The 14179-nt window shown below is 53.8% G+C and overlaps 1 protein-coding gene across 1 annotated transcript in view; it reads right to left on the bottom strand.

Annotated features, from left to right (window-relative positions):
* Positions 1-13: 13 nt before the first annotated feature.
* The window catches only part of Efcab8 (EF-hand calcium binding domain 8), an 86722-nt gene continuing 72556 nt past the window's right edge, over positions 14-14179 (bottom strand). The window contains 2 exon segments of the mRNA XM_087188587.1: positions 14-12119; positions 12961-13333. Coding sequence (XP_087044713.1) covers positions 11832-12119; positions 12961-13333 — 661 coding nt within the window. The 3' untranslated portion in view covers positions 14-11831.

Genomic DNA, 14179 nt, shown 5'->3' with positions numbered 1-14179 from the left:
TACTGATGACAGCTGGGTGCCCAAGCACCTTCATGACAGCCCCAGGAGGCCCCAGATGGGAATGGTGAAGGCCCCACACAACAGTGACATGCTGGAGGCCACAGCCAGCAAACAACAGCACTAGGGTCAAACCCAGGCATCTGATTGAAGGACACTTCTCTGTTTCAAATGGAGCTTGGGAGCCAGGGATTTAACTCAGTGGTTCTGCCGCCTGCCTTGCAAGTGCAAGGTCCCGAGTTCGATCCCCAGTACCAAAATCATCATCATCATCATCATCATCACCATCATCATCATCATCATCATCAAATGGAGCTTGGCCCCGGCCTGTGTGACCTTCAGCAAAACCCCACTCTCTCAAGGCCTCAGTCTCCCCAGGAGGGGCAGGATGATGGGTGTTATATCAGAAGAAGTGCCAAATGAGAGGTCCCACATCTTCCCTCCTCAGAGTGTTCCAACATCCTGTGAATGATTTGCTGTGTGATATTGGGCAAGACACACACTCTCTCTCGACATCAGTTTTTCCAGGTATAAAAGTTCCTGTTCCCCAAACCTCAGTCACTCCAATTCTGTGTGTGTCATCTCTCTCAACTATGCCCATATTTACTTGACAGTGTACAGCAGCACTAGAACAGTGTCTCCTGCCAGTATCCCTCCCAGCACACAGCATGCCAACCTCTGGTCCCAGGCAGGTGATAGGAGGACCAGTCCTGTGGGGGAGTGGGTGATGCTGGCCCTAAGCAGGGCCCTGGAGGGGGCAGGCTGGCCCCTTGGAGTGGGAACAGGACTGGCACCTGCAAGAGAAGAGATTCCTAGTGGGCAGGGCAGGCAGCTGGAGACTGGCAAGGCCCCCACTGAGCATGAGAAGGGCAAGGAGGTGGGAAATGAAATACATTCATCGCCAGGGAAGGCACCCTGGACAGGCCTCTCAGGCCTCCTGCCAGGTCTCCAACGAGCTTCCAGTCTTGCCCCAGGGACTGACCTATGCAGGGTTCCACAGTAGGAGTGACTTCGAGGGGCCACCGCACACTCCTGCCACTCCCTGCCCCCTCCCAGCAGGCAGTGGGTCCAGAAACCACACACATCAAGCCTGCAACATTTTGACAGATTTTATGTGAACCATTCCTGTTATGAAAGAGCTAAATGCTCCTGAGGTTTGGTAAAAAGCAAACCTATAGACAGCCCCCTTTCTTGTCCAAGCCCCTCCCAGCCCCCCTTCTCCAGCTGTTCTGCATTTTCTCCCAGTCATTTTAAGGCATCTTTTGCTCAGCAGATTTTTTTAACATTTATTATCAAGTCAATCTTTTCCTTTATAGCTTCTGTGTGGTGCGCATTGTCAGAAAGAGACATTCCCAGCCCCAAGTTCATTGAAATATTTTCCTGATCTTCTATTAATTTTATTACACACACACACACACACACACACACACACACATTTGCTCTTCAGTGCATAGACATACATACAAAATATAGATGTATTAAAGCTCCTTAGTGTGTCTGGAATTTGCTTTAGTGAGTGGTGTGAGGTAGGGATCTAATTTACATTTTGCTTGATTATACCATAGCTCACAGCCTGGTACCATTACTGAATAGCCCATCTGTCCTTGCTGTTCAGAAACACAGTCTATGTGGTTTGTGGTCTCTCCGTTTCATTGAGCCCTGCCTCATTCTGCATCCACACCATGCTGCTTGAGTTACTCTAGCTGACAGCATGCTGCATTTGTGCTCTAGCAAGTACCCTGCCTCTAACACATTACTGAACGTTCTCATACACTTTCTTTTCCAGGAAAACTTTAGAAGCAGCTTCTTGGTTCATTTCTAAAACACTGCTACTTGCCTTGGTTTTGTGGGCTCGTATATGGAGGATGGGCGTCTGTCTTACCCAAGTCAGTGTTTTCTTCCCAGAACTACCAGAATTAGAACCTCCTCTCCATTTCTCTAGGTTCTCAGCATCCTTTTGTAAAGTGTCACTATTTGCTTCATATGAATTCTGCACTTCTTGCTAAATTTAATCCTGGGTATTTTAGCAGTTTTAGGGCTACTATAAATGGGGTCATTACCATTGGTGACATTTTCTGTAGAGGGTATTCCTGCAGTTTGGCATTCACCCCTCCCCAGTCCTCATCCTCCCAGGGTTCAAGTTATTTCTTAGGAATATTCTAGGTGAACACCCCCAGGGCCCTCAAATGTTACATAATCCACTGTGTGTTCACACCATCACTGCTGTCATTACAGGGATGGAACATCCCCCAGACACTAGGAGACTGAGGCAGAGAGATGCAACTTCTCAAGGTCACACAGTGACCCATGGTGCAGCTATGACCACCCCAGACTCACCAGGCCCCAAAGTGCTTACTGTCCCACCTCCCACGCCTTCCCACAGTCATGGCAGATCCCAGAGGGTTCAAATGTTGACTCCATAGAGCAGCAAATAGAGAGCGAGACAGTGGCTCTGACACTGTGCCCTGCAGTGTGACACCCCCTCCCCAGGATGGCTGAGACAGTGGCACAGACAATGTGTAGCGGTGGCACACAGAGCCCAGCGGGTGCTCCATGAGTGGGAGTCTCCTTATTCACAGGAAGAGCACCCAGAGCATGTGGCCCAGTCCTGCCTGGGTCACCAGGTCGCTTTACCCTCTGCCCTCACCACACCCTCACGCCCTTTGAAACCAATGCACAGGCCACGGGATGGGCACTACAGTTCACAGGGCACTTGAGTGGCCCTCTGCAAAGACATGGCATCTGAGCCCCCAATTCCCCCACAGAGACCTGAGTGGTCCAGAAGGGAGCAGGGGCCTGCGGGATCAAAGAGGCCTTGTCTCTTGTTTTTCTGTCTGCAGCAGACAGGAAAACAAAGGCACCCCACCTGCCGCCCCAACCAGGTCCACAGGCAGAGGTCACCTGCCTTCGTCCAGCCCCACAGGCCTGGAGTGGCAGAGTGGGCCACCAGCCAGCAGGGGCATAGCTCTGCTTGGTGACCAAGACCAAACCGGAGGTACAGAGCACCAAACCGCCCCCAGCCCCCAGGGTGGCGCCTCTGGTAAGCCTAGTGCAGCCCAGGGATTTAATTAATCCCGCTAATCTCCAGAGCCAGGTCAGCTCAACTGGCAAGCAGGCAGGCCCTCTGTTTCTCTGAGACTCAGAGACCCAAGGATGGGCGGGCAGTGGGTCACGGCCTCAATGATGGACAGAACTCTGTGTTCCATCCTGTCCTGTGTTCTTTTCCTTATGTCTCCTTGAAGGGATTGCCTTCTGGGCCTCAGTTTCCCCATCTGTACCAGAGAGGTTGGCCCTTGCCCCTCTCTGCTGGAGATGGACTGGACCCCAAGCCTCAGTGTGAAAGGCCCTTGTTGGCTGGAGCAGAGAGTGTAGCCTGCCTCATAAGGATAAGAGGAAGTTCACACTCTGTTTAGATAAAATCCCAGTGGAGCCCCATGTGCCTGGGTCAGCAGGAAGTCCTACCCCAGCAGTTTTCCATTTTCCCAGCCTCGGAGCCCTTCTAGGAATAGAGATGACAGCCTTGAATAGGAGTGTGCTGAGGCTGCACAATCCCAGCTCAAAGACCCCCATCCACTCCTCTTCATAACCATGGAGTCTCAGGGTTCACAGGAGGCTCCAGGTGGCCTCAGTCCTGCCCCTCACCCTGCACCCCATAGCCTTCCCACATCTGTGGCCACAAAGGAGCTCCTGTTCTGTTCACCTTTCAGGTCCTGGGTTCAGGCTCCAGGAGGGGTCCAAGCAGGGTTAGTGAATGACAGGCAAGCCTCCTGTCTCCTGTCTCCAAAAGAAGGGTGAAGTTCCAGCCCCTTACAGTTCTTTGTGGGCCTCAGCTGAGTCTGGAGTAGGAAAGCCCAGAAGGGGCCTCAGACTGAGAATAGCAGAGCTCCCCGAGGGTTTCCCTCTGCCTACCACCGTCCATGCCTCCAGCCAGCTGTGTGGCCACCAGTGGGCATTATACCTCCGGAAGCCCGCTCTGGGATGGGAGGGACATCCCTGGATGTCCTTTCCACTCAGCACAGATAAGCTGGTGCCACCCTGGGATCCCTGAGACCTGAGCTGTGCAAGAGGACGTGCTCTGAACATGACCCATAACAAGCACCCCTGTGGAGCGCTCACCCTGCAGTGGCTATGCTGGGTAGCTGCTGGGCTGGTAGGGACAGGGTCTGTGGCTGTGGGTGCTCAGGGAAGACGAGGCAGGAGGTACCGGAGCCCTATGACATGGCACAGGTAGGTCTCTCCTGTGGCTTCCATGAGAATCCAGGGGGACACAGCTGCTGGGCCTGGCACCCTAACACCAGGCCACTCAAGAAAGGACTCTGTGATGATCCAATGAGGGACTGAATGCCCTGTACTGGGAGGTATACAAGCCCAGGTGGACAGGGGCACTCAAGAGCCCAGGATTCTGTGGATTTTCCTCCCTAAGGGGTCCTCAGTCCTAGCCTAAGAGTGTCAGCCACCAGGAGGTGGCACTTCTTATTTTAACCTGAAACACCAGGAGGGACTGCCTTGCTTTCCAGGTAAGGCCCAGAGAGGTTTAGCCACCAGCCTGTGGTCACCCAGCCATGTGTGGTGCAGTACCTAGAGGGCATCCAAGGGGCACTGTGGCAGAGAGCCTGGCCTGCTGTCAATTGTGCTCTGACTTCCGTGCTGCAGGGTGTCCTTGGACAAGTCATTTCACCTCTCTGAGACTCTACTCTCTTCTCTAAGTAGGAGGGAAAGCCACCCAGCTCCCTGATGTCCTCAGGACAAACCCAGGGAACTGAGTATGACACCTCCCTTCCACCCATCTCGCTGCCACACATCACATCCTGGCAGCCCCACCTCCTGTAACACCCTCAACCCACTGCCTTGCTGTTCCCTGGACACACTAGGTGTCTTCCGCATCAGTCCCTCACCCCAGCTGCACCCACCCAGGCTGGACGGCTCTTCCTATGGCACTCAGCCAGCTCCTCCTCATCCTGAGCATCACTGCTCAGGAATCACCTCCTCAGAGAACCCTTCCCTCCCACCCCACCTCATGAGCCCCATAGCACTTGGTGCTACATTGGACATCATTTATTTTTACCATTCTCTCACTTGCTACCTTTGAAGTCATGGTGTACAGGTACCACATTGGGTCTTCTTACCTGCTGTGTCCCCAGACCATGTCACCGAGGTGTCCTGTAATAGAAGCCAGATGGTAAGAGGCACACAGGGTGACTGTGGACAGACCCCAGCAGTGGAGAGGACAGTCCAGACTCTAAGAATGAAGGATGGGTATGGCCATGCCTTTGCTACAGTGTGTGGTATAGTGTGAGGCCAGGCGCAGATGGGCGGGGCTGGTGTCACCAGGCCTCTTGAGAACCTCACACTGAGGCTGGGCCAAGTCACAAGGTCACCAGCAGCATTCCCTGGGAGGAACTCGGTGCCTCATGCACAGATGGGTGGAGAGGGGCAAGGACTGGGAAGTGGGAGTGTAGGCTCCAGCCAAGTCCCTCCCTTGGCCTCAGTTTCCCCATCAACACAAGGGGCACTGCCTCCCGCCCCAGTGGCCTCACCAGAGTAACAAGAGGTAGGAAAGGCCTTAGACAGGCAGGACACTGCCATAACTCACCCCAAAACACTGAGGCACCACAGGCTGGGCTCGGTCCAAGAGCCCCGCACTCCTGCAGGCAGAGCAGGTGGCATCACGGGGTGCTCACATCCTGGGGCCAGCTGATACCCAGGACATCAGGCAGAGGGACCCCTGGCACCAGGCAGCCTGGAAGGGCTGGGCATTGGCGGAAGCCAGGCACTGCCCTGCCCAGCTCTTGCTACCTGGTCCCCAAGAGTCCTTGCTTTAACTCTTGGCTCCCCAAGTCTCCCTCAACCTCCTGGAATCTGCCCAGGCTGCAAGTCCCTGTGAGTGGCTGTGCTTCACTGCCTTGTCAATCTGTGGAGTAAGGCTGGGTATCAAACCTTGGCCTTTCTAACTGGGGTAGGGGGCCAGGATGGGGAGCGCATGAGGGTCCCCATCCTGCACATTGGGATAGAAACATCAACTCATTTTCCAGTCCAGAGGTAGATGCTGCAAAGTCACTGAGACAGAATTTACCTTTCTACCATGTTCAAATAAACCACAACACCCCACAGTTCCCCCAAAGTGCTCTAGGAATGCCATGGCCAAGCTGGCAACCTGGGAACTGACAGGAGTGAAAGGCATGGGGTGACAATCTTGTGCAGGGTCTTGGCTTCGGGGAAAGAAAAGAAATGTACCTGTAAATATCTAAACTATTTTTATTTTAAATGATATGATGAGAAAGAAAGCTAAACACATGCTTTTATTATTTATTTATTTACTTACTTATTTATTTATTTTTGAGATAAGAGTCTCACCATGTCACTAACAGCCATGCACCCCTATGCCCAGCCATGCTAATTTTTATGAGTTGGAAACTTCAGCTGAGCTTCTTTGGGCCACACCTCTAGAGACATCAAGGGGTTCCCTGGCAGCTACCTACAGGGACTGAAACTAGGCCCATCCCTGCCACCCTTCTTGTCATCTGCCAAAAACTCCCTCCCCATTAGCTAGGGTGCTTCAGCCAACATCTGAGGCACAAGATTCAGGTTCAGCTGTATCCACACTGGCAAGGCTAACTCCTCCACCTTTCTGAGGCGACTGCAGCCACAAACCAGCTGCTGGACTGTGCCTGTCACTACCAGTGAGAAGAGATTCCTTCAGGGCTGGATGAGTTACATCCCATATCTGCAGCCCTGGGCTGTGACCACCAACCAGCTCCTTCCAGTGTAGGGCCTGGGCTCATGCAGAAGGACCAGCCCTGACATTGCCACTTCTGCGCTGGTGTGGATGCCTGAGTGGCCACTGGGCACTATGTGAGGGTCCTGACACTGGTGGAGCTAGTACAGATGATGGGCACAGTGGTGGACAGGCAGGGCAGTGGCCCTAAGAAGGCCAGGTCAGAGCTCATGGATAATATGGGCAATAAGAAGTCTTGCAGGAGCTTGGGGGCCAGCAGACTGAGATCTGACTCCTGTGATGGTGGTGGATGCAGGAGGCACCAGAGGGGACCTCCCTCCACCACCAGCCCTGCACCTCCAGAGGGATCACTCATCTCCCACACTCAGGGACATTTCCTGCCAAAGGTGAGGACCAGTAAGGGAGGCCTGGCTAACAGGGCCACAGGTCCTGCCAGGGTTCCCCTTCTAATGGGGCACCTTTCCCTTGGAGGAGCTGCCTCACAGAAGCCTGAGGCAGGGGTCCAATACCCACTCCTGCTCAGGCCCTGCACTGTGTGTGACCAAGGGCAAGTTTCAATCTCTCTGAGCCTCAGTTTCTAGAACATGAACAGATGTCCTTGGAGCAAGGTGGAGTCAAATTGTGGCCCTGTGAGGGTTGCAGCCCATCCCTCAGATCCCTGGGAAATAGGAGACAGGAAGCTTCCACCATAGAAGAGGGATCCAGCTCATCCCAGCCCCAAGCTGAGGGCTCAGGGAGGCTGGAAACAGTTTCCACAAAGGAGCCAGGATGGGGTTGAGACTGGGGAGCCTGGGTGGGAGCCCCAGCTCTGTCGCTGACATACTGTGTGCCCCTCCCTTGGTCCCTGCCTGTATCTGGGCCACTGGCCCACCCTGCAGTGTTGTTGTAAGCTCCAAGGGAATGTGTGTGGAGTCCTGCACCAGACCACCAGCACAAAGCACATCTTGCTTCCCCATCTGAGAAATGAGGAGCAGGCGAGAATTCTGCTCTTTTACACTCACAACACCTGATTTGTTGAGTTTCCTCACTTTCCAAAACACCCTTGCCCCCAGACCATCTGGGCACCATTTACTCCTAAGTCTTGGTTTCCTCTCCTGTGGAATGGACACAGCTCAGTGTGCTGTTCTTCCCCTAAGTGTTCTGGGGGACTGAGCACAGCCTGTGAGGGCCCAGCTCTGGAATGTTTCTGGAATATTTCTCCTCCCACAAGCCTTGTCACCACCTAGGGCAAAGCAGCAGGTACTCTCCAATGTGCTCTGTAACCCTCAGCCATGGCTCAACCTCTCTGTGCTCCACAGGAGTGAGTCAGGCTACAGGGTCCTGGGGTTCACCCTGGCTCAGGATGCTTTTTGGAAATCAGGACCTGGACATGCATAAGCAGGAGGCTATGGGTGGGTACACAGGGCTGAGGGCTGAACAGCCCCTCTGGTCTTGCCTACCTCCTTCTGTGCAGTGGTAGGCAACACCAGGCTGCTAGCAGGCCCACTATTTGGAAGTTAGTGAGCACTTCCTGTGTGCCCAGCCTTCCCCTTCAAGAGCCAGTCTCCCTTTCTCCACTCCCACCTGCTGCAAGGGCAGGGCTTCTTCACCTTAGGCCACTCCTGCCCTTGCTTCCCAAGCTTATTCTGAGCACCTCATCTCTGCACACACCTTTGCCTGCACACTGGGCCTTTCCCCCACCTCCAGCCCCACACATGCTCCCCGACCCTCTCCACTGCCCTGGCCATTCCTGAACATCCCACAGGTGCTGAGGCCAATATGCCCAGCCCAGACTGCTCACTGGTCCCCACCTGGGTTACCACCCTCACCCTTACCCTGATGACCTGAGGTTCACCATGTCTATCTTGGCTCCAACCAGCTGCTGTGGGCCACAACTACCCATGAACATCCAAGATTAAGAAGCTCAAGTGAAACTGTGTGTGTGTGTGTGTGTGTGTGTGTGTGTGTGTGTCTATGTGTGCATGTATGAATGTGGCTCCACACCGACCTTGGTGCTGGATGGAGGGATGCAGCAGCACCAGTTTCAGAGCCCTCACCCTAATAGCAAGTTCATGCTGATGCCCACGAACTCTACTTAGTCATGGGGGAAGAGCCCCAGACAGATGCCAATATCCTTCCCCAAGTCCAGAGAGATGCTGATGAGGCCCAGCAGTAGGGACACACACACTCTTAGGCCACAGCTGCCTCGGTTAAAACAGGTAACACCAACACAAGCCTCAGGGAGCGCTGTGAGGGCTAAATGAGCAGATGCACTGCTAGCAGGTTAGTGCTCAGCCTTTGTACCTGGCACCTGGAATGGGTCTGATAAAGGCTGGCTCTTGTTTCCTTCAACTTCAGTGAAGAGGAAACTGGAGTTCAAGTTCCTCTGGGAAAAGTCAACAGGAAAGCTCAATGTGGTACAGATAGAAGAGGACCCAGGCATGGGCAGCCTTGCTTGGCCTTGGGTTTGGGGGGCCCCAGATGAAGTTTTCCAGGAGAACAACTGGGACTTGAGAATAGGGTCTCAGCCAAAAAGCTGAAAGCTCTAGAAACTGAAAAATCTCTCTAGTAGCCAAACTCTCCTGTACTACCCCACCTAGAATGCCATTCAGGCTAACCTGTGTTCTCTAAAAAGATGTGCAGAAGTCCTAACCCCCAGTACTTCAAAATGTGACCCAATTTGGAAACAGGGTCATTACAGATGTTGTTAAAATGAAGTCATGATGGGACAGGGTGGATGCATGGTGTCCTGAGAAGAAACGTCTGTCGGGAGCAATTCTACATGATTTGGGGGGGAAATCATTTCATAATTAAATCATGATTAGGGCCTAGTTTTCCTGTCTACAGGCCAGCTACAGCATGTCCAGATATAACTCCTTTTTCACCTCCAGTCACGCCTAAGACCTCAATGGTCCCTTGATGCTGTGATGCTTCAGGGCAGGACTACAACAGCTGGAGACATCCTAGGAGGAACCAAATCTTCATCTGCATAGTTCCTCATTGTTCTAGGATCATCTCTGTGCCCTCTGAGTCAATTGCTACTTTTGTTTCTGCTGCTGTTCTGAATAAAGGTGTGGCAAGCTCCAGGTCGGGGTCTTTGCCACCCAGAGCAGCACTGATCAGGCCCAAAGCTTGGCTTCTTCTCAAAAGTCTCATTTTTTCTCTTTCCTATATAATAAACTAATTTGCCTTGTGCTATCGTGGCTCCCAGGAGACTAGGACGTACTTCAGAGGTTCTAGTAACGTCCCCTTTCCCTGTTCCCTACACAAGTGAGTTGGCCAAGTGACTATGGAAACAGAGATTAGGGTGATGCCTCAAGCCAAGGAACACCAAGCAGGGTTTGCCAGCCAACACCAGACTAATCTTCAACACTAAGCCCCCTGCCCCAGCCTGTAATTGCCATGGTTCTAGGGAGCTTTGAAGAGGCAATGAAGGATTCTCCTAGCAGGACTCCAGGTGGCCCTGCCAACACCCTGAACTCACGCTTCCAGCCTCCAGAACTGTGAGGCAACAGACTTTGTTTGAAGCCACTGTTTGGTGCTTTGTTGTCAGCTTCTAGGACCATCCAGAAGCTCTAGGACCCAGGTCAGAGGCCCAACAGGAGAAGCTCTTCTCAAGAGCGAGTTTGTTGGGTGGGCCAGGGGAGGCACTGCTGAGGGTGGTCTTGGCCTGGGCAGGCAGCCCCCACCAGACTGAACCTCCCACCCCAAAGCAAAAGGAAGCTCAAGGACCTCTTTGTGATGGCAGGGGTGAGTTTCCAGCTCTTTCAACTCAGCACCCTCCCTTCAAAGGCCACCTGGCACAGAACTCAGGCACCCCGACACTGGAGACATGTAGGGGGCTGCTCTGTGGGCAACAAGGGGACTAGCACCTTCTGCCCATTGCCTCCCCTTCACTGTGGATAGTAGGGACTCAGACTGACCTAGCCTGAAACTTGAGTACTGAGGAGCCTCCTTTGACCTCTTCCCCAATGCAGCAGCTAATCCACAGGGCCACTGCCCCTGACTGGCTCCAAGGATGGGTCTCAGCTCTGCTGACCTGAGGCCAGCTGACCTAGAGTGACTGGGGATGACAATGTGCCTCATCCATGATAAGGTGAGCCTGAAGGCTTCTGTCCAGTGGCCACAGGCTATGTCTGTGACTGGGCACCAGGGCGAGAAGGCCATGAGGGTTGGGGCTGGGGCCTGACTGGTGGGACCTCACACTTCATGAGTTCTGCATGGTATCTCCTGTGTCCAGAAGTCCCCACATGGCCATAATGGGGTGTGGAGCTGCTGAGAGAGATGGTGGCCCAGCAGAGACCTGGATGGGTACTTCTGGATCAGAGGGAGGCTCCAAAGCCAGAGGGCAGCACAGCCAAGTAGAGTGCCACCACCAAGCTCCAATGCCTGCCCTGCACACAGTGGCTTATAAACACAGGGGCTGGGGGCAGTGCCTGATGGTAAAGGAGAATAGACAGACAAAGGGGAAGGGGATGAACAGCCAGTGCCACCTATGGATGCTGCTGGGCCTCTGGACACAGTTGGGCTTCACTCTCCTAAGAAGCTGAACCAATTTCTGAGCCATTCAGCTCCACCAACTGATGACCCACCTCCTACCCCATCATGAGACCTGCAAGCCCTTGCCCCCAGGCATCAGCCTGTGACTTGCCAGGCAACTGCATCCTGAAGGGAGACACACTTTTCTGTATCCTTGCCAGGGAATGTGACTGGTCTCAGGTACAGCCAGTGTCTTTGGGGGTGAGGGACATGCAGTGCAACCTTACCACCTGCATGATTCTGACATCTGAGAACATTTATTTTTTTTCTCTATGTCTCTGTGAGAGGCCAGAAGATATATGGACTTCTCCAGAGAGCCAGAGCAGAGGCATAAAGGAAAGGCCCACATCCCCTGAGCCTGACAGGATGTGAGTCAGGGACTTGCAGGACCCATGGGCTGGGGTGCCCTGCATCACTGGAGAGGAGGGCAGGGCCTCTCTGCACAGAGGACCCAAGAGTGGCTTCCAGAGGCTTTGGGTGTTGCTCAAGAGAGGAGCCAGTAGCCACAGGCTCTCTGAGCTCTGCAGGATGGACACAGACCCCAAGGCAAGGCCAAGACATGGGACTGGACTATGGAAACTCACCAGGACTGGGGCCTTGGGAAAGCAGGCAAGTTGGAGTCTGGCAGCCTGGAGGTTGAGGCTACTAGCGACAGACAGGGGGAGAGGGTAGGGGTGGCAGCCAGTGTGTTGGCTGGGGTGTCCACAAAGATCTGCTCCCTGACAGACTCCAAATCCTTCTGGATATTGTGGGCCACCCAACAGCCACCCTAGCCTTGCTGGTCTGGGGCCCGGTGCATCAGGAAGTCAGGCTGCTGGACAGGTGTCAGTTTATTGAAGTAAAGGCTTTGGTAGACCTGAGGTGAGATCTGGGGACAGAGAAGGCAGGAGGCGGGGCACCTGTGGGAGCTGACAGCACCCAGGACAGGAAGAACCTTGAGGCCTCCACAGAAGCAGCAGCCTCCAAAGCACTGTGCTGTTACTAATGGCCACATACTGTTCAGAAGGTCAGCTCCCTCTCCTTTGTCTGGTGCCCACAGCAGCCCTGGGAGGTGAGTGCTGGCATCAGGATATTCCCTCCTAAGAATAAGTTCATGACCTGGACCAAGAGCAAGCCCAGGTACAGTGTCCTCTGGTGTGTGCACTTCTCCCGTTAGCACTCCCCATCCTGTGCTTTGAGAGAAGCCCTGCTGGGCACAATGGCAGATAGGAGGAGGAGATGGGGAAGGTGGGATCCACCCACAGGAAAGCAGGATGGAGCTCGCATCTGGTCACTCCAAGGTCCCTTGCTCCCTCTCTCCCCCGAGGAGAGCCATCCCATCCCAGGTACTCCATCCCTTCCTGTGCACCTGGCACCATGACACCCTGTCTACTCTGGAGCACCCACAGTTGTGTGGACATGGTAAATACACTAACAAGCAAGTGAGCAGCCACAGACTACAGTAGTGCTCTGATGGCTACAGTCAGGTGCGTGGCCAAGGAACTCCTCCCAAAAGCCAGATAACTTCCAGTATGAAACCTGAATGATGGCCTCAACCACACCAGCCCTGGCAAGTACATGGGCCAGACCACCCTGCTGTCAGAACTGCCTGTGGCCCAGAGCCCTGACAAAGGCCAGATGCTCCCATCACCCCACTGGAGGCCATATGGGCAAAGGCAGCCTGGGTCTTTAGCCCCAAGTCTCAGGGAGTGGGCCCCATGCTGCCTCACCTGCTGCTTCATACAGCTGTAATTCACATTAGTGGACAGGACTCTGGGACTCCGCAACCCTCCCTTGGGCTTATATGCTGTTCCTACAACTTTGCTCACCTGCAGGAGCCAAAGGGGATAGTGAAGGCTGAGAGCTGGGGCCCCTGACCCTCCCGCGCTTACCAGCAGCCTCACCTGCCTGCCCCTGGACTCCCACTGGCTCCAGCTCGCCTCGATATCCTCCAGTGAGTGCTCATGGGCCCATGGGGACATCTGGGCTATCCTCTGCAGCCGGGTCCAGGCCTCAGCCTCCATGTCCTCCTTCCCATTCAGCAGTGTCATCAGGGCCACCTGCTCCCACTGATGGTATGCCAGTGCTTCGGCCAGGTCCCTTCTGAGAGGGGCTTTCCTTCACAGCATGCCCCTCCCCTTCCCAGGAGGGTCTCCCTCCCTTTCTGGGCCTGATGCTCCCCAACATTTCTGACTCTCTCCCAGGGATAGGCTCCCCAGGGGCCATCACTGAGCAAGTGTTCGATGATGTCAGCAAAACCCAGATGTGGCTAGCCACATGAGTCCTGCCACTCTTTCCACCACCCTGTGCTTTCCTATATGGTGGCCCGAACCCTCACTCTGGCCTTACCTGGACCTCCCCAGTGGAATATTTCTACATCTACCCTCACCCTAGGCAAACCCTGCCTCTGCCTTGTTTTTTTCTCCCTTCACAGGACTGTCAAAGCATATGCCATGATGGGAGCACAGGAGCTACAAAGATTCTATTTGTGCTGGCAAACTCCTACATATATGTCAAAACTCAACTCCAAAATCTCTCCTATGAAGCCTTCCTTACTTGATCTCCTGAATCAGACAGCTTATCTTCTAAGCCACCCCTATACCTAATATTCCTAACACCATACACAGAACTGCAGCCATGAGTTTGCATGTCCATCTCCCCAAAGGGACTGTGAGTTGTCTGAGGCAGAAGTTGTGTCTGGAAGTGAGCAGAATCTCAATAATTCTGTGTGTGTGTGTGCATGCATACTAAGGATCAAGCCCAGGGCTTTGCACAGGGCTTTTGCCACTAGGCAAGCACTCTACTACTGAGCCTCACCTCCAACCCTCAAAAAAATTTTGAACAAACCAAATTACTAGACTTGGTCAGAAATAAGGATGGAGTGGGTGGAGAAGGAGGATGTAGCCAGTGGCCTACTCTTCCCCACGAATCAGAAATAACACAAATATC

Source organism: Heterocephalus glaber, unplaced genomic scaffold, assembly GCF_053883595.1.
Source record: "Heterocephalus glaber isolate CG9 unplaced genomic scaffold, H.glaber_assembly_v1.0 deba00001532, whole genome shotgun sequence".
Taxonomy (NCBI): domain Eukaryota; kingdom Metazoa; phylum Chordata; class Mammalia; order Rodentia; family Bathyergidae; genus Heterocephalus; species Heterocephalus glaber.
The sequence above is the reverse complement of the archived record's forward strand: the minus strand, read 5'-3'. Positions and strand labels throughout refer to the sequence as shown.